Genomic DNA, 20,483 nt, shown 5'->3' on the forward strand with positions numbered 1-20,483 from the left:
TAGGGGCTTTGGTTTTTTTGGGTTTTTTTGAGATAGGGTGTAACTGTGTAGCCCACATAGACCTGGAATTTAGCCTAGGTAGGAATTTAGCAAGGTAGCCTAGGCTAGCCTCGAAGTCACATTCCTGTCTGTGCCTCTGCCTCTGCCTCCCAAGATCCGGGATTATAGCATGAGCAGGCAAATGTATGTATGAAATGTTTCAAGACCCTCGCTTGCCTTGTTTGTCTTCTCCCTGGGGACAGCCATTTTCACTTCTAGTGGTTCTTTTGCTGTTGTTTTAGATTTGCTTTGGGTTCATTGTTTTTGTTTGTTTGTTTGTTTGTTGTTTAGCTGTATCTATGTCCCTCTTTCAGCTTCATTCTTTGTCACTGGGAAAGGAATCCAAGGAGATATCCTGACCCAAAGCTACTATTCCCTTATTGATCATATTCTGACGGACATTCAAAGAGATGGGAGAATTGCCTACCCAGTTTGTTTCCTGGACCATCTCCCATACAGAGAGACCTTGCGGATGATGTGGGCATCCCCAGGCCTGAGGAATAACAAGGGCGCCTATTCGCAGAGAGGGGCTCAGCATAGACCAGAGGTCACTGCCCCCACGTAGGTTCTCTCAAGGCAGGACACAGATAAGAGCGGAAAGGAAAGAATGGAGCAGGGCCAGGGGCTGGGCACTTCCATTTGCTACTGCAGAATTCTGCAGGGTCCCAAAACTCTAACTTAGAACCTGGCCTTCCAGGTACATTTTTATGAAATTAAGTTTTAGAATGTATTTTACTTAACAGTTTGTCGGCTTACAGTGTTGAAATATTTAGTATATGGATATTGATTTTCAGTCTTGCCTCAGCCCCAGGAATAACGGGGGCAGATGTAAGGATTTAGCTCATTCCCTTTCCCTTCTCATAAGCTGTATATCATTTATCATATCTATCTGCAAAATTCACTCTGTAATACTTTTTTTGTTTGTCTAATAATCAGTTCTTACAACGCTGTGATTGCTCTCCAGAGCTGAGCCGAGTAGGAAGCTGATGCAACTCGGTTTCTAAACAAATTTTCATTATTTCCTGGGATTAATCGTTGTCTGCTTTTTATCTTGCTCATTTACTTTGTGTTATTTGCATTTTCACTTTTTTATTAATTTATTTGTGTGTGAATGTTAGCGTGTGTGCTCCATAGACAAGCCGTGGAATCCTTTCTCTTCTTCTACTCTGTGTGTAGTCGTGGCATCAAGCTCAAGCCGTCAGGCTTGGTGGCAGGAGCCTTTATTGCTAAGTCACTGGGGTGACCCTCATTTTCCTTCCTTCCTCCTTTCTCTCTTCCTTCCTTCCTTCCTTCCTTTCTTTCTTTCTTTCTTTCTTTCTTTCTTTCTTTCTTTCTTTCTCTGTCTGAGATAAAGTTTCTCTGTGTCTGTGTAGCCCTGGCTATCCCGGAACTCGCTCTGTAGACCACCAGGCTGGCTTCAAATTCACAGAGATCCTCCTGCCTCTGCCTCCCAAGTGCTGGAAGTAAAGGCATGTGGCACCCTGGCTTACCGGCCATTCTTTTGTATTTTTTTTTTAACACATTAAGTTTATTGTTCTCACGTATGCTCTGAATATAATTTTATAACATCTTAGTTGTTTCAGGTTGCAATAACCTGTCTTGAAAACTACTAGGTATTTAGTGATTGTGTTTTATTTAATTATTTTCTCTCCAAAATCTTTTTTCGCTCCAATTTTATTAACATTCATTTAAAGAGAGAGAGAGAGAGAGAGAGACAGAGACAGAGACAGAGACAGAGACAGAGACAGAGACAGAGAGAAGCCTTGTGCATGTTACACAAATGCTCTACCACTGTGTCACATTCCCAGCTATAAAGTTTTAAAATAGTAGGTTTGTTTTCCTGGTTTTTTTTTCCATTTATGCAGTGAAAAACAAAAACCTTGAGACAGGGAGACTGCTCACTCTGTAAAGTGCTTGCTTTGTAAGGATGAGAACCCAACTGATCCACAGAACCAATGTAAAACGCCAGGCTTGGTGGGTCACCCTCACAGTTCCAATGCTTGGAGACCTGATCTCAAAAAACAAGAGTAATCTCTTCTGCAGAACACTGTGAAACTTTAATGATGATGAATTAAGATATTTTTATCTCAGGGCTGGAGAGATGGCTCAGCGGTTAAGAGCACTGATTGCTCTTCCAGAGGTCCTGAGTTCAATTCTCACAACCATATGGTGGCTCACAGCCATCTATAAGGGGATCTGGTGCCCTCTTCTGGCCTGTTATTGTATATGCAGCAGAGTACTCATACAGTAAATAAAAATTAAAAAGAAAATATTTTATCTCCCTACTATGTAAAACCTTTATACAAATGTTTTAATCTCTCCCCACATACACACACCATGAGCCATCAGTCCAGTCCTCTCTGCACCCTTTCTTTTCTTTTTTTTTTAAAGAAAAATTTATTTATTTATGGATATGAGTGTGGTGGTTTGAATATGCTTGGCCCAGGGAATGGCACTCTTTTTTGTTTTTGTTTTTGTTTTTCGAGACAGGGTTTCTCTGTGTAGCCCTGGCTGTCCTGGAACTCACTCTATAGACCAGGCTAGCCTTGAACTCTTGAACTCAGAAATCCACCTGCCTCCGCCTCCCAAGTGCTGGGATTAAAGGTGTACACCACCACTGCCTGGCTGGGAATGGCACTCTTAGGAAGTATGGCCTTATTGGAGTGGGTGTGGCTTTACTGGAAGAAGTGTGTCACTGTGGGGGTGGGCTCTTGAGACCTTCCTCCTAGCCACATGGAAGACAGTCTGCTCCTGACTTCCTTTGGATGAAGGGGTAGAACTCTCCGCTCTCAGCTCCTCCCTCAGTGCCTGCCTGAACGCTGCCATGTCTGGACATTGAACCTCTGAACCTGTAAGCCAGACCCAATTAGATGTTGTCCCTTAAAAGAGGTACTTAGCTATGGTGTCTGTTCACGGCAGTGGAAAACTAAGACAATGAGTGTTCTGTCTTCATGCACACCAGGAGAGGGCATCAGATCCCATTACAGATTGCTGTGAGCCACCATGTGGTTGCTGGGAGTTGAACTCAAGACCTCTGGAAGAGCAGCCAGTGCTCCTAAACACTGAGCCATCTCTCCAGTCATGTCCCCTAACCCACAACTCCCTTTCTTAAAGACAGAATCTGTCACAAAGCCCAGCCTTGAAAAGAGATCCAAGGATGGCCATGCATTCCTGATCTTTCTGCCTCTGCCTCCTCAGCTAGGATTGCAAGATGTGCCACCACAGCCAGCAGTGTGTGCCTTTTAAACCTAAAGTTCCAGGTCAGTGGTGTACGGTTTGAGTCTTAGGCCCTCTCCTCTCCCTTTGTCTCATCAGGGTCTCCGTATGTAGCCTTAGCTATCCTGGAACTCACTACATAGACCAGGCTGGCCTTGAACCCATGGAGATCCACCTGCCTCTGCCTCTGAGTTGGGGGGGGGGTTAGTTAAAGGCATCACCACCATACTTTTATCAGAAAGGCTGGGGCTGGGTAAGTTGTGCTCAGTCTGAGGAAGGAGCCCAGAACCTCAGCGTGTGTATTTCATACACTGAATTGATGTGTCTTGAGCTTTTCTTAATCAAATCATATACTCTCTATTTTTAATTGGCTTGCCTAGATTATTTATATACAGACTACTCATCAGTGTGGCTCAACTTGAAAATAAAGAGGATGAGAGTGGGGAAATGAGAGTCCAGAGAAGGCCGGGCGGTGGTGGCGAACACCTTTAATCCCAGCACTTGGGAGGCAGAGGCAGGTGGATTTCTGAGTTCGAGGCCAGCCTGGTCTACAGAGTGAGTTCCAGGACAGCCAGGGCTATACAGAGAAACCCTGTCTCAAAAAACAAAAACAAAACAACAACAACAAAAAAAATCAGAGTGAGAGTCCAGAGAAGGAGTTGGAATAAAGAAACCAAGTTAGAATCCTAACTCCACTGTTCCAGCTATACCTAGGTGTGTCCCATCACCCTCAGTGCCTTAGCTGGCTTAGATATGCTGGTAAGGGTAAGTCATCCAGGGTTGAGATGTGTCCAGCGGTAGAGTATGGCCCTAGCATGGGTCTGTATCTGATCCTCAGTGCTAATTGAGAGAGGCTAAATTTTAAAAAATCAAACATGATCAAATTAAAAATAATTTACAAGCTATGAGATTTCTGAAATCATGAAGGATTAAAGGACCATGCAGAGCCGATTTAAAGGTAAATAAGTATCCACTAACCAGAGTCTCAGCCTGGGGCTTACTCATTTCTGCTTTGCCAGCATGTAGCCGCAGGCATAGCACCTGCAATATTACCATAGGTGAGTGTTTGCTGAGTGAATAAGCCATAGAAGAATTATCACTGCCTTAGTGAACAAGTATGGTGAAAGTCAGTTGAGTGTCAGGTAAAAGTCACAAGTGGGTAAAACAACTTACGATGTTTCATTTGTTACCTATTAGACGGCGGGATTTTTGGTGACAAGGGAGAAAAATTTTCATGTCTATGAACCTGCACTTCATGTCCATTCATTCAGTAAGTGCTTAGTGCCCTAGTGTGTGCCAGGTACAGTTCTAAGTCCCAAACATACAGCAATGTTCAAAGAAGAGAAAAAAAAACCCTCCTGCATGATTATCAACTTTAACCAGTTAGGAGTGTTGACTGAGCCTTGAGCCTTGGGGCAAAAGCAAACACATTCTCATTCAGGTGTTGATTGGCTCTGATCTTAAAGTCAAATGTTCCCTTCAGAAAAGTGTCTAGTTGGGTCTGGAGAGAGGGCTCAGCAGTTAAGAGCACTGACTGCTCTTCCAGAGGTCCAATTCCCAGCAACCACATGGTGGCTCACAACCATCTGTAATGGTATCTGATGCCCTCTTCTGGTGTGTCTGAAGACAGCTACAGTGTAGTCATCATATATATACATATACATATATATATATATATATATATATATATATATATATATATATATATAACAAGTAAAAATCTTTTAGAAGAAAGAAAGAATGAAAGAAAGAGAGAAAGAGAGAAAGAAAAGTGTCTAGTCAGCCTTCTGATGCTATAACAAAACATTTGATAGAATTGACTCAAACAAAAAAAATGCTATTTGGCTCACCATTTTAGAAATCACAGCCATATCAAAGAGCCCTTCTGTTTCCGATGTGGGGGAGTAAAACCGAGCATCAGGAAGAGAGGAAGAGGGAAGGGCTGGAGCCCCACGATGCCCCTCAAGAGTGCACAGTATCCTAAGGCCCTACCTCTCAAATGTTCCACCACTTCACCACGGCACCACGCTGAGGACCAGAACCTTCCACATACGGATCTTTGGGGAACCGAGATCTAAACTACAGCAGGAAGTCATGTTTCCTAGTTGCTTTTCTTCCTATTTTTCGCCATTGATTGTTAGTTTGGGAACATGATTTTTAATGGTGAAGCAAAACAAACAAACAAGTCAAGTAGAGATGACGGCAGTAACGGGTGAAATGCAGCTCCGCGGCAGGAAGTTTAATCTTCTAATTCTTTAAGTCAGACTGATGATGTCACTGGGGAAAAAGGAGTCAGTTGGAACCTGGTGTCTGGCAGTTACTTGAGGAGCTGTGGTTGGGCAGAGGGTACCTGGGAACCTCCCTGGGCCCTTAGCCCCCAAAGCTGCCCATACTGTGTGTTCAGGCCTGTGTACAAGAGACACAGGGCATCTTCGGACTGAAAGAATTATCTAGAATGGAGAAGGACAACCCCCCACACTTGGTGACTCCCACATCAGTCAAGGCTATTATCTCAAAGATTGAGACTGCCCAGCTAATTCGGACTCAGGAGGTAACCCCAGAGACGAGGAAACTACCCTTCTGTTAGGGTCTGATGTAGAGGCTGGGGACTGATCTCTCGTTTACACAAGACTCCAGCCTTTGGGCCTTTGGGGGTCCTGGGATACTTGACAAGCCGGGTTTGCAGACAGGTGAGTTTGGAATGCCCACATCCTGTATCTGACTTCTGCAGGGGAGGCTGAGACCAGCCACCTCTGTAAGGCAGGGCTGTAGAGTCACAGCACCGAGGTAAGTGGGCAGGAGGCTCCTGGACAGCACCTAGCGACAGATACAAAAAGGTTTTGTGCAGGGGTAAATTTTTAAAATTCAGACTCTGTGTTGACAGACTGTTAGAATCCCCTAAATTTTGCCCTGGAGACACTTGGGGTAATGCCCAGAGACTCAGATCACTCTAGATACGAGGTTCTGCTGCAGCTGTGCTCAGTGTTTTTCTCCCCCTGAGGCAGCACTTGCAAGGAGGAGAGTGAGTGTGGACACAGGACAGCAAAGGACTCATTGCTCGCGAACCTTTTATCCAATGTTTCTTTGGGTTTACCTTTTTTTTTTTTTTTTAATCCATGTGGCTTCTGAGTCCTTGTGAAATTCCAGATGTCTCCAGCAAGTTCTGAAATTCTAAGGGCTGTGGCTCTTCAGCGTCACTGAGCTTAAAAAAAATAAAATGATAACAATAAGATGCTCTCTCTGTGTTCTGGGCACAGTTTTAAACCCTTTACAATATCAAATCATGCTATTCTCATAAAAAACCCATGGCATGAAGTACTACGGCAAGCTCTACCTTACCAGAGAGAAAGCCCTGAGACCCAGAGTTACACGACTTAGAACATGGGCAATGAACGGCCTCTAAGAGACTCCAACGGACTCCTAACCTCTGCCATCTGCTGCCCCGCCCCATGTAGGATATTTCCACCCAGCTCTCAGACATCTTGGACAATGTCAACTGTGCCATCAATCGCTTCCAGGAAGAACTGGGATATGATATAAAAGAAAGGCCAAAGCCTCACCAGCCAGAGCAGAAAGGAAAGAAGAGGTTCATCCTGCTGGAGAAAATTGCCTCCTTCTCCAAAGACGCCCAGACTAAAGAGAAGCACCTGTATGAGATCTTCCGCTGGCTGGGTGAATGGGGTGAGTGTGTGGGCTTGCTGTGTCCAGAGAGCTGGTGGCTCAGGTCTCTCCACCTAATCAGCACTTGCAAGGAGGGGGTAGTGGTGGTGGCCTCGGACATCGAAGGGCAGATTGAAACTCCTCTTCCCCAGTGAGGGAATCTCGTGTCATGGCATGCCCCAGAAGGGCTATGCCAGTTGGTCTTTTGTTGCTCTGACAAGTAACCGAGAGAGAGGAAGGGTAAAGGTGGCTTCAGAGGTGTCAGTGACGGTCTCTTCACCCTATCACCTAGCTCATAGTGAGAGCGAATCCTGGGGATTGTGCCAGAGGAGGCTGCTCCATTCATGCAACCAGAAAGCAGAGAACAGGAAGAGGCCAGGGGTAGGACAGACCATTTGAAGCACCCCACAATGACCCATCTCCGACCCCTGTCCGTGACCCACAACCCCCAACTTGGTCCTACCTTCTACACTTCTGTTATCTCCCAACAGCCCACCTAAATTTGAATCTATCAGTGGGTTAATCCGATGTTTAGGTCAGAACTTCCTGTTGTGATCACCTCTGAAATGCCCCTGCCCCGAGGTGCGCCATCCATCAAGCCAGTCAAATGAATTGCCACACACGGGGCTGAGGAGGTAGCACAGTGGGTGAGTGCTTGCTCTGCAGACTTGAGGGCTTAAGTTCAGACTCCTAGAACTTACACAAAAGCCTGAGAGCGGCAGTCTGTGCCTACACCCTCAGCACTGCATCTGGCAGCTTTGTCTAGCAGTAATGGTAAGTTCCAGGTTCAGTGACAGGAGGCAGTCCACTGTGATCTCTGGACTTCACACACACCCACACTGACTGAGGCTACATACTGAGACTCTTCCTCAGGCGAGCGGACAAAGAAAGAAAACTGTTGATCACACTTAATCCCCTTAGTGGCCCAGATGTTAGATTATGCCACTGGCGTAGATTAACATGGCTGGCCTTGCACTTAGGCAAAACTGTCTCATGCCTACCGCATGTCTACGTGGCAGGCTTCACGTCAGTCATTAACGAGTATTACGTCATCAGGTCCTCCTCCAACCCTTCTGCAGGGAAGGGAATGAGGCTCAAGGAAGTGAGCTGTCTGATAGCCAGTGCACAATGAAATGACTCCACCCTCAGGTCTGCTGCAACCCCCCTGTGCTGTAGGGCTACGTGGGGGTCCCTAGAGGACACTCTGTTCTCAGCCTGACCCCCACCCCGTCCAGGTGACAGTCTGACGTATGAGATAAAGAACGGGAGGAGTTCGGAGGAAGAGGAAGCCCTAGACGAATGGATCGAGGTGATAGAGAAGGTGTTGCCTCTCTCCCTTATCGCCACCAAAGGAGGCATCGAATCTCTCATCTCTCTGTGCTCGACTCTCATCGAAGACCAAAAGAAAAAGGCACAAAGTAGGATCTTGGAGTTTCCGGGAGAAGAGCTGGGCGGGGATGGGCTGGATGCCGTCTCCGGGGCTCCTGGTCATCCTCCATAACACACATGCAGAAGACCGTAGAGCGAGCGGGAAGCCGGGGTGTAGAGCTGGGGTAACGGACCCGTGCTGATCCCAAAGCTGTTCTGAGCTTCACTGCACAGGCTGACTTCCTAGAGGACCTGGGCTCAATTCCCGGCACCCAGCGGCAGATCACAACTCTCTGTAATTCCGATTCCAGTGGATCTGACGCCCTCTTCTGGCCACCACAGGCACTGCGTGCACACGGTACACAGACCAAAAACACCCATGCACTCAGAAGGCAAAGGCAGGTGGATTTCTGAGCTCATCTCTGAGTTCGAAGCTAACTTGTTCTATAAAGTGACTTACAGGACAGCCAAGGCTACACAGAGAAACCTTGCCTCAGAGAAAACAAACAGACAGACAGACAAAGACAGGTTTTTTTGTTTTTTGTTTTTTTTAAGACATAGTAGGAATGAACTAAAAATGAGGCCTCCGATGCTTCCTGGAGCTGTGGCCTCATGGGAGTTTTGGGAAATGAGGCCTGAACGCCAGGGAAGCTGCGGTTTATAGGTAGAAGTTGAAGGCACCCTGTTCTCACTCAAAACCCAGCTCAAGCCAGGGTTTGGTAAGCTTCAACTGGAAGTCCCCCTAGAGCCTTCTAGAGAATTCTGGATTCTTCTAAGGTGGTCAGTCACCAGCCTGGCTAACTCTTGGAAATTGTATTCCCATCCACTCTATAATTGACCTAAGAGTACCTCCTGAATTTTGTAGATAAGAGCCCTGAAGCTCGAAGAGCAGAGGGGGCCACAAATAGTGACAAAAGCCAGTCCCCTGCTTTGGTTAGTCTCAGTCAAGAGCTCGGGCTGCGGAGTGAGGCAGATTTCCGTTTGAATCCCACCTCTGGCGCTTTGGGGCTGTGTGGATTTTATTCTGTGTGGGGCATCTTTATTCTCTTTCTTTCTTTCTTTCTTTCTTTCTTTCTTTCTTTCTTTCTCTCTTTCTTTCTCTCTTTCTTTCTTTCTGTCTTTCATTGTTAAAGATTTTATTTTTATTTTATGTATGTGAGTACACTGTCGCTGTCTTCAGACACACCAGAAGAGGGCATCAGATCCCATTACAGATGGTTGTGAGCCACCATGTGGTTGCTGGGAATTGAACTCAGGACCTCTGGAAGAGCAGTCAGTGCTCTTAACCACTGAGCCGTCTCAAGCCCCTTTATTCTCTCTCTATGAGCCTGTTTCTTCAGAGTTGGGAGGAAGGGTGCATGAGCTATGAGACGTCAGACACCGTGCCCGGAATGTTCTTAGCTTAATAAACAGTAGCTCACGTTAGGATTTCCAGGGATGCTCTTGGATAATGAAGTGACATCGAAGCTGGGCATGGTGGCGCACACCTTTAATCCCAGCTCTCGGCATGCAGAAGCAAGAGGCCTCTGAGTTTAAGGCCAGCCTGGCTGGTTTACATAGTGAGTTCCAGGACAGCCAGGATTATATGTAGAGAGACTCTCTCTCAAAATAAATAAATAAATAAAATAAAATAAAATAATAAAATAGGTTGAATGTTACAGGAGGAAGAAGATAGAAAATGGAGACTACTCGACCCACAATCTTTACTATGATGTATGTTGAAGTGCAGTTATTTCTATACTTGTTTTCTTACCAGAGTGCCAATTTGTATGGTGTGTGATTATGTGTAGGCCAGAGATTAACACTGGGCATCTTTCCCAATCATTCTCCACCTTATTTTTTCAGACAATCTCCCCTGACCCTAGAGCTCTCCAATGGGCTGGGCTGGTTGACCAGCAAGCCCAGGAACGCTCCTGTCTCTGCCTCCCTGGTAACTGGACAGTGAGATTATAGGTATGCCCAGGATGTCCAGCTTTTTACGTTGGTGCCGGGGATCTAAACTTAGGCCGGTATGCTTGCACAGCAAGTGGAGCAAGTGCTTCACTGAAACCTGACCTTACAGAGTGTAAACTTGTTTGTTTGGTTGGTTGGTTGGTTTTTCGAGACAGGGTTTCTCTGTGTAGACCTAGAGCTGGCCTTGAACTCACATATATACACCTGCCTCTGCCTCCAAATGCTGAGATCAAAGCAACCACTGCCCGGCTTGTGAGGATTATTCATTGAACACTTACTGTAGGGCTATCATCCATGGGCTTAAATATGTACACTCTGAATTCCAAGAATTAGAATCTATGGTTGTTCCCATTTTTCCAGTGAGGAAACTAAGGCACTAGGAAGTTAGGAAATGTACCCAAGGCACACGGTACAAATTAGATTCGGATCCAAGTGACTTGGTCTCAGACTTCTGAGCCCCAGGGTCATATGACTCTTCTGACACAGTGAGAGCTAGACTGAGCTCAGTATCACGTAAGCTCCATACGCCCTCTTGCCTCGCATCCAGAGATACCCACTGTTCTCTTTGCCAGTGACGTTTGAGAGGACGCTCCCAAATGGTCATCCCATCAGTCCCACACAGAGTGGGCACAAAGATGTACAGCCATGGGCAGCCCTGGAAGAGCTGAGATCTGTCCCTGGGGGTCGCACACAGTATACACAATCTCTGTTTAGTTTACTTTCTTGGGGTGACAGTCCAAGCGATCCCCCAATGTGGGCAAAGACAACTACTAAAACATAACAACACGTGAACAGTCGTTATCGATTCTCTACAGGCCCAGGACAGAGGGGATAGAAAAAGGAAAGGAGGCTCCTGACAGGTTTGGGTAGTTGACATTAAGGAGCCAAACACGGTTAGAAAGGTAACGCCTTGTTAGGAAGAAGGCTGAACTGAGTAGAGCCTGACACACTATGCCAGGCCCCTGTGGGCTCTGCAGGTGCTATGCTGTTGGTAGGACCTAAGGCTACACTCTGGGCAATATCAGGCTCAGCAGAGGTGTCTCCTCATAACCCCTCTCTGGCTCACAGGGCCAGCTCCCTGCTCTTGCCCAACCCAGAGAGGGGTAGCTGAGCATCCTGGCTCTGCAGGGTCCGAAGGGTCAGTCCATCTCTCCCAGTACCTTGTCACTTCTTGATGGGAGTATGCTGCCTTTCTCCTCTCCGTCTCTTCCAGTGTCCAAACATAACTTCTGGCAGGATTGGCACAAGAAAAGCCCACAGAATAAGGAACGGGGACTCCTCCCTGAGCCACTGAGCCCGGAGCAGATGCTCCAGGACAAGAACACCACCTGCTTGAACGTCTCAGAGGTGAGGTCTATGCTGCAGGAGCTCCTTGACTCCACCATGTTCAACAAAGGGGAGATCAAGGCCATCAGGTACATGTCCACTGTGGTGGAGAACCTCAACAAGGCCTTGATCCTCCAGCACAAGGAGAACAAGAGTCTGGAGACAAAGTACAAATACCTGCAGGTAGAGATGAACAAAGAGCTTAGCTCCCAGAGGCTGCAGTTCCAAAAATCCATCCAAGTCCTTGAGAGCAAAAGGGATGCGCTGGTAAAACAGGTAAAGGCTCTGGGGGATAAATACCACAACCTCCTCATGATAAAGCATGCCCTAGAGTTCCAGCTGAAGACGGTTCAGATGCCTGGTGAGCCAGCAGAACCAGCCAAGGCTTTTCTTGATGATCTGGAACTCCCTGAAAAAGAGACCCTTCCAGAGGCGGGTACAGTCCTGGAGAAGGACAAGCAGGAGCCCAAGGAGGAAGGACAGGTGTTTTCAGCTCTCTCCCCAAGTCTCCTGACCAAGGCCTGGGACAGCAGCACTATACCTGCAGCCCCACCGAAGCCACTCTCCGGCATGGCCACAGATTTGAGGACGAAGGACGTGTTCACTGACCGCACAGAGCCCCTGGAGCCTGTGCTGCTTCACTCAGGGTTCCCTCAGATTCCTACACAATGGGAAAAACTAGCAGACAAGGAAGGCAAAGATCAGGGGGACCACATCCAAGAGCAGGAGAGAGTCCAAAGCAAGTCCTATCCTGAGAAGTCCTTGTCCCCGGGGAGCACCAGGAGGATGCTTTTGGAGAGCCACATGGGGCACTGGGAGGAAGAACTCAACTGGGAGACAAGGAGGCAGCAATGGCTGCAGGAGGAAGAGATGTGGCTCCAGCGGCAGAAGAAGTGGGCCCTGCTGGAGCAGGAGCACCAGGAGAAGCTGCGGCAGTGGGAGGCAGAGGCAGCAGCCAGGCAGCAGTGGCAGAGACTTACCCAGCCAGAAGAGGAGAAGCAGAGCCCCAGGAAGGAGCAGAAAGCAAGCTCGGAGAAGATGATCTTCACAACCACCAGTCGGTGGAAGAACTTGGAGAAGTCAGAATCAGTACCGGCGACTCCTCACTGCCGGGCCCAGTCTGCCCGTCAAAGTAGGTCATACATACTCACGTCCCCAGGGCAGGGGATCCAGAGGACCCTGTGTTCAGCTGAGTTTGTGCAAACACCACGGACCCGCCAGGTTTCTGCTAAGCCCAAGAAATGTGCCTCCTTCCCCATCACTGGGACATCCATCCGAAAGGTGACCCGGGCCGCCTCTTTGCAGAAAGTCCCGGGGACACCTAAGGACAAGGTCTACCATATAGACATGGAGGCCCAGCTGAAGAACCTGCAGCTCCTGGGTGGTTCGGAATCAGAGCTGTCCCTGCCACAGTACCTGCGCAGCAAAGCCCTGGAGGTCACTGCCGTCGCCATGGAGTTGAGCATCCTCAGGCTGCAGTACCTATGCAGGAAGTACATCTACTACAGACGCTTCCAGAGCCTCCGGTAGGTGACCCAGCGGCCACCTGGCTCCCACCCAGGACCCACCCTCGCCCATTGCAAATTAGGGTGGAGCTAAAACCCAGGAGAGAGATAAAGGAATGTGGGCAGGAAACCATGAGGGGAATCCCCCAGGTCTCCTAGGAAAGGGGACTCACAAAGGCTGGTGTCAGGCCCTGGGCAACCCTTGAAGGTGCAGGAGGTAAGGCATCTGTATGTCGTTTTTCTTCTAGTGGGCCTTCCCTCCAAACCCACTCTCCCTATGTGCACCTCCCATGTTCCTGTCCTTTGTTCAACATGGTCCCTACCATTTGCTTTGACTCTGCCTTTCCAGCCCTGAGGTTCCTCCACGCACACCACCTTTCTGTTCCTTCCCACAGATCCGTTCCTCACTCCCCTCTCAAGAATTAACAAAATGGCGGTGTCTGTCTAGTCAACTGACATGGGGGGGGGGAAGAGGAAGTCTCTCTACTCCTAAGTCTCTTCTCTCTTCCCAGACAAGACGTGATCAAACACATAGGAGCCATTCGACAAACAAGAATCACCTATAAGGCCCAGAACCTCTATATGTTCCTGGAGAACATTGACCGCCAGCAGAACCTCAGGCTGCAGGCCTGGACAGACAAGCAGAAAGACCTGGAGGAGAAGCACCAGGAGTGCCTGCACAGCATGGTGGCCATGTTCCCTAAGGTGGGTCTCCTGCCCCGGCACCTGTTCAGTGAGCGGGGACAGAGTGGGGGTTGTCGGGTGATGGGAAATGAGGGGACAGCGAGAGATCTCTGGGCTGGAGTGAGGGAAGGCAATACCCAGTATGTGATATACAGAGGGCATGGGAGAAGGCCCCTTCAGAAAGCCGCAGAAAAGAAGGCTCCTTCAGGCCTGGGAGAATGAGAGCCCTGTACTCTCTTGGCACTGGGGTTCTCCCCTGCCCCCTTCAGCTCTGGCTGTGGCTTTTGCAGAGGCCCAGTCTTGCCCTTGCTTCTGGATTCTTCCTTGACTCACTTCCTTGGTTTACTGGAGTCCTTCCTCCAGGCACTTCCTAACAAAGAACATAGGGGAGGGCAACTTACACGGGAGTCGAGGCGTCTAACAGCGCCTCTTTTTAAATTACTGATTCATTTTAGTTTTATGTGCTTTAGCAATTTTGCCTGCATGTGTGTCTGTGTGAGGGTGTCGGATCCCCTGGAACTGGAGTTACAGACGGGTTGTGAGCCGCCGTGTGGGTGCTTGGGAATTGAACTTGGGTTCTCTGGAAGAACAGCCAGTGCTCATAACCATTGAGTCATTTCTCCAGCCCTCTAAAAGCATCTCGTCTCTTTTTTAAAATGACTTTATTTGTTGTGCATGCGTGTCCCCTGCCATGGTGGTGGGATGGAACATAGGTCAGCAGGGTTTCATGGCAGGTCCCTTCCCAGCCGTCCAAAAGGCACTGAGAGTGTCTTCCCCCATCCCCACCCCCACCCCGGGACCCCAGTTGATAGGCTGTCTACTCATGGAAGCCCAAGTAGGCTCGGCCAGGTCTCCAGCCACCACTCATCTCAGGTAATGACCCGTTCTCCCTCTGTGGCAAAAGTAGCTATGATCTATCTATCCAAAATCTTAAATACAATCCACAGTGGTTAAGTATAGCCCATACTGTACGTATACATTCTATACTCACTGTCTCTTACAGGAGCCTTTAGGATGCAAGCCTGGTCTCTGGCGGCCCTGGCAAGCTAGACTCTCAACTGTTCACCCTTGAGATGCCCCTTAAAGAAAAAGTCATAGTGAAAAGCAGAGAAAGGTCACTGTGGCCACACTGGGGGAAGGATCAAACGAGAGGGTCTAGTGATCGGTAGTCATCTGGGGTGCTGTCATGAGGTGTATGTCTAAACAGAGGGTGCAAGGTCTATAAAGCTTCACAGTTCTAATCAAGATGTGGTCCCATCGCATCACGGAACCATGGGTGCTCTGCTATACCCTGTGTCTTAGGTCATCAGCACTGTATGAAATCTCTTCCTGGGAGCCGAGCTCCTCCTCCTCCAGCACCAGGGCTTTAGCTTTTCCCTTCCCCTCGCATGAGATTTCTGGGGGTTCCAATCCCTTGGGGGCCACTTTTCAAAGTATCCGATAAAAGGTGGGGCACAAGTGTCTCTCTTTAGAACATCTCGGTCCCCACAAGGACGCCTTCTACTCTGTCCTTTGGTCTACACCTCCCCACTTCCTGGCCCACACCCCAACTTTGGTAACTACTGTTTTATCTTGTACCTCTATATATTCGACATTTTCCCTTTTGATTCCGGATATAAATGTGAGCTCACACAATATCTTCTTTCTGCATCTGGGTTATTCCACTTAGCATGCACGTTGTAGCAAAGCACAGGAGTACCTCTTAGCAGGGGCTGGGGTATACCAGAGAAGAAATGGGGTTCATCAGAAAAAAAAAAGGTAAGAGACCAATCAGTGGCGTGGATGAAAGAGAGCCTTTGAACACTGTTGGTGGAGACAGAGACTTGGTTGCAGCCATTATGACACAGTGTGGAAGTTTCTAAAGAAACTGAAAATGGAATCCCCACAGGACCCAGCCATCTCTCTCCTGGGTTGTTATGGTTGAATTTAAAATGTCCCCACAGGCTCAGGTTTTGAATGTTCAGTGTCCAGCCCGTGGTACTACTTTGAAGGCCTGTAGCCTTTAAGAGCAGGATCTGGCTAGCGGAAGCATGTCGTTAAGAGTCGGAGCCCAAAGGTTATTCTCATCCCTGGTTCTGGTGTAGCTCTCTGCCTTCTGCATCAGCTATGTGTATGATGATGATGGTGGACTGAAATCTCTCTGGAACAGGAAGCTAAACTACACGGTGTGTGCACAAGGGAAGTGGAACTGTCAGAGCATTCTTTACATCAGGTGAGGTGTGCAAACACCTTGCTCTGCTGCCAAGTGCCTGTAACTCCGGCCTTTAGATAAAATGGAATAGTGATGAAAGATGGCTCAGAGGTTAAAGGCACTCCCCACACAAGCTTGACAGTCTCGGTTCGGTCCCTGGAACACACGGAAAGGTAGAAAAGAGAACCGACTTCATGAAGCTGTCTTCTGACAGACGCATGCACACCATGGCTCAGAGGTGCACATGCATCAATAATAATCAAGTTTTAAAGAACACTGAAATATTATGCGGCCTTTTTAAAAAGACAAGCGTCTGTGTAAATAATGTCATGAGGGCTTCCCAGCTCCTTGCCCAGCTTCATGGCTGCTCTGCACCTCAAGCCCTGCCCGCAAGTGTTGTCGGTCCTGTACAGGGGCCTGGCTTCCTTCCGTTTTCTTTCCTCTCTTCTGTCCATTGTCCAGATTCTTTACAACAAGGGAGAAAGTAGGAACTACCCCAGAAAATAAGAACTGAAGGACTTTCAAGGAACATATCATATGCTGGGGACCTGGGGCTTGTAGTAAAAGGGCCTTGGGCTCTCCTTCACCCAGCAGGCTCAGTGACAATCAGACAAGACATTCACCCATCCTAGTCAGGCCTCCCTGCACACCTTCCTGATGCCCTCTGCTGGTTCCACTAGCTCCAGCAAGAATGGAACATCCACCTGAACGTCCCTGTGCTCACCTCTGTAAAGCCAGTAAAAAGCAAGTCATCTTCAGTCTTACTTCAGAGAGCCCGCTCCAGCCGCTCCACCACCAAGCAAGCTCCTCCGCCCAAGTACCGGGAATCTGTGCCCCTGCGGATAACTGGGTAGGTATTGGCAGGTAGGGACGGGCAGTAGGATGGGGGGGAGAGGAGGGGGAGCTGGGGGCAGGGGGCAGCTAGCCTGGGGAAGCAGTGGCAAGTGAGGACACCTTATTGGCTTCAAGGCCCACTACTCAGATACCCTGACTGGCTCTGGTGCTCAGATCCCAAACCAGAATGTTTATGGCATTCTGTGTGTGATAATGTGTGGTTGGGGGAGTAGCCTGACTGACTCTGAGAAAATACAGGGAACAACGTACACTACCCTGAGCATACTGAGCCAGCATCCATCCGTGTAAACAAACCCAATCCTTCCTACCATGTGGGCTTCAGGCTCAGACATGGAGAACCACCGGACAGCCAAGGTGACTCATGTAAACACCACCACAGTGAGACCTGATTCAGAGCTTCAGCCCCAGGGTACGTGTCTAATAGTGGATCCTCAGGAACTAAGGCCCAGAGCCTATGTGTGTGTGGGGGGGGTGGTGACAAGGGGTGGTGACAAACTCTTTAAGAAGGGAAGAAAACAAGGCCCAGTGTCTTGGACCTTATGGCCCTAAAAAGCCTGTGACTCCTCAGCCTCCTTCTGTGTTTCTTTGTCTCATTCTCTGCGCTCTCCCACTCCTAGCCAACAAGGGAGCCAGATGGAAGCCATATGGAAAGCCGATGTGGCCTCTTCGAGTCACCCCATAGAAAAGAAGACCCCTACAAACCTGTCCTGGGAACAACTAGGGGGCTACCCAGATATCCCCAGGCTATTGGCAGTGGATGAGCACCCCTCCTTCCCCAGAAGCTCAATGCCCTTCAAGGCTCGGTAAGGAGCAAGGGTGGGCGTTTAAACTGGATTTGGGGAGACCTGTCCATTAAGGCTGCCCCAGTTCTACCCGACAGCCCAGGCACCCTCTCAGACACCAGTCCTGGTCTTGGTTATTGCACTACCTCAGAAACAAAACCCTGCTTGCCTCATCCACTCGCCGGCCATCATCAGGTCCTGAAACCAATACTGCATCAGTTGCCCACAGGGTGTTCCTGTACAGTAGTAGCTTGCAGTGTGGAGTTCCTGGGTTTTACACAGCTTTCTCGGGTGCCCTAGCTTGCCGTTAGTATAGGGTTATTCTAGAGAAACAGGTCAAAGAACAATGAGGCCAAGGGAAACGAGGAACTGTGTGACAGACATGTGCCTGGGCCCAGACTTGTGGTTCTCATTTCCTGACTGCCTTCAAGGACTGTCACTGGGAAAAGCAGCTGAGGAGGCTGAGGAGCAGGTGTGGGGACACAGTGCTAGTTCTCAGCACTTGGGAGGCTGAGAGAGGAGGCTCTCTGGTTTAAGGCCACCCTGGGACAAAAGTAGAGGGGAGGCAGCAGGACTCAGGACCCAGGGGATCGGTTGACAGCATCTCTGGTTAGAGTAGGTTTATCTCCTTTGCCTCTCGTGGCTTAAAGATGTCACTAATGAAGACTCAAGAGTGTTTCAAGGGACTTCATGCTCATCTGCTGCTAGTGGGATTAACCCTATCCCAAGAAAGATCTGTAACAAAAAGAAGTCCCTGGGTTGGGGGGAGTCTGCTCAGTGAGGTTTCCTGGTGGTACCCACTATGGCAAGCTCCTTCTGTGTCCCCTTCTGTACCTCTCGCATTGCCCAGGCTTTGCCTAGACTCTGGGGGAACCTGAGCCCACCATTTTGTTCTTTCCATGTGTGAATGTCCAGGTAAGTAGCCAGTGTATCCAGTGAGCACACTACACCTGACTTGGGGCATTTAGGGCATTGGGATCAAAAAGGAAAGGAGAGAGTGGCCAAGGTGACAACTCAGTGTGTACACTGCCTGCTGCCCAAGCATAAGGACCCGAGTTCCGATCCCAGCTCCTACATGAAACGCCAGGTGTGGCTGCACACATCTGTAGCATCAGGGGGTGCAGCAGGTAGGTCCTTGCAATTCAGTGGCCAGCTTAGCTAGCCTAGTCAAATTGGGGAGCTTCAGGTTCTGAGAGAACCTGCCTCAAAACAGACAGTAGAGAGCAACTGAAGACACCCAGTGTCTACGGCTGACCTGCCCATGTACTCACACACATGTTACATACACACGGTCATACGCCTACATGAGCACATCCATGCACACACGTGCCTACCCACACAAAGGAAGAGGATGATGGGAAAAGAGAGTCCCAAGGAACAGCACCCAACAGCAGCTTCCGTTCGTTCTTGTCTTTCCCCCTCACACTCTGAGGTATAGCATGCAGAATTCTAAGATCCCTTTCATGTCTCAAGCGGAGCTGCTCCGCCCACCCCTGAGCCTCCACTGGGATCTCAGCTGCAGGCTGAAGCACCTATCAAAATATTGTTCTCAGCAGAGACAGCTTTCTCCTTGTAAGAGGATTTAGATGAATACAGTTGTCTTCCCCCTTCTACAACTCTGCAGGAGTTTATCCGACTTAACACAGTTCCAGTTTAGAGGCAGAGCCCTGTTTCTGTCTCCATCTGAGCCCTGGACTGGGTCACCTCCCCATGTGCTAGACTTCCGAGAGTCTTTATGAGGGTTCCTATGTTGCCGTAAGGCCCTGTTATTATGGTGTGAGGGTCATCCAGTGTTGCTTTTCTTTTGGGGGGAGGGGTGAATATCATTTGTAATCCCAGCATTAAGGAGGCAGAGTGAGGACTGCAGGAAGTTCAAGGCCAGCAGGTCTGGAGAGCGAGTTCCAAGCTAAGTGGCTACAGATGAACTCTAGCTTACAAAAAACAGGAGATGGGTGAGAAGAGGAAGGAGCGGAGCGGGAGAAGGAAGAGGAGAGGGAGCAGAGGCAAGAGGCTGTCTGTGGGTTCAGGGCTGGCCTGAGTCCAAGGACCAGGGCTCCATAATGAGACCCTGCCTCAAAACAAAAACAAAAGCAAAAACTCAGGAAAGAAAAGGAGAACATGGCCTTGCCCAGCTGGCTGAGGCAGCAGCCTGGAGTAAGGTTTTGCTTTGAGCCGTAGGCTAAGCCAGCCAGGAAGCCTGGCAGAAATGTCAAGCTAAGCATCTGGACATTCAGGTCAAGTCTGAGCCCAGCTCTGGATCTGTCTCCATGCTCTGGCTGGACGGCAGGGACCTTGTCTCAGTTACTACCCAACTTGTAAACTGTATTAGCTCTTTCAGTGCTTCAGCAGTCCAAAGAAAGGAATGCCAGGAACCCTCGGAAGAGCTAGCTGACGTTGTCCGAAAAATGTCCAGCCAGTCACTCCCCGGATCCATACAAAGCCAGAAGGATCGGGTAACTTCAGCTTCCACTTCAACCCTTAGTTAGTGACTCTCAAACTCCTGGGCTACTAGCGACCACGTGGCAGCTCGCTCCAACGCAGGAGCCCGGCCGGTGCCCTCAAACACACGGTTGTTGCAAAGTTGTTCCAGAACTTTGGGAAACTCTATTTTCTTTTTTCAGTCCCCAAACTATTAGTTTGTAATAAAATAAAGGTTGGTTTAAAGTGTTCTGCCTCATTGCTGAAGGACACACACACACACACACGCCCGACTCATCTTTGGAACTAGGTCCAAGGCCATCCGACAATAAGCAGAGCATCCATCAGAGATGGTGGTGTCGCTGGCTCTGGAAGCCGACACAACAGAGGCATTGTCAGCACCGGGCACACAGTCACTCAGAGAATCCGTTTAATAAACTACAGATAAGTATCTGATGATTAGCATGACAGCTCGGAAGATAAGAA

The 20,483-nt window shown here is 48.8% G+C and overlaps 1 protein-coding gene across 1 annotated transcript; it reads left to right on the forward strand.

The window, feature by feature from the left end:
* The first annotated feature begins 5,570 nt into the window (after positions 1-5,570).
* Positions 5,571-20,241, forward strand: Fam186b (family with sequence similarity 186 member B). Its single transcript, XM_028788258.1, has 8 exons — positions 5,571-5,806; positions 6,711-6,936; positions 8,151-8,333; positions 11,450-13,088; positions 13,580-13,772; positions 16,623-16,792; positions 17,415-17,600; positions 19,909-20,241. The coding sequence occupies exons 1-8, from the start codon at positions 5,711-5,713 to the stop codon at positions 20,063-20,065; spliced, it is 2,850 nt and encodes a 949-aa protein (XP_028644091.1). The 5' UTR covers positions 5,571-5,710; the 3' UTR covers positions 20,066-20,241.
* Positions 20,242-20,483: the final 242 nt, after the last annotated feature.

Source organism: Grammomys surdaster, unplaced genomic scaffold, assembly GCF_004785775.1.
Source record: "Grammomys surdaster isolate TR1022 unplaced genomic scaffold, NIH_TR_1.0 125742, whole genome shotgun sequence".
Taxonomy (NCBI): domain Eukaryota; kingdom Metazoa; phylum Chordata; class Mammalia; order Rodentia; family Muridae; genus Grammomys; species Grammomys surdaster.

Excerpts from the sequence above, each read along its gene's own strand:
- Fam186b (XM_028788258.1), top strand. The coding sequence starts at position 5,711 with ATGGAGAAGGACAACCCCCCACACTTGGTGACTCCCACATCAGTCAAG. Across the intron at positions 16,793-17,414 it reads GTGCCCCTGCGGATAACTGG|CCAACAAGGGAGCCAGATGG; the intron begins GTAGGTATTGGC and ends TCCCACTCCTAG. Across the intron at positions 17,601-19,908 it reads TCAATGCCCTTCAAGGCTCG|CTCTTTCAGTGCTTCAGCAG; the intron begins GTAAGGAGCAAG and ends AAACTGTATTAG.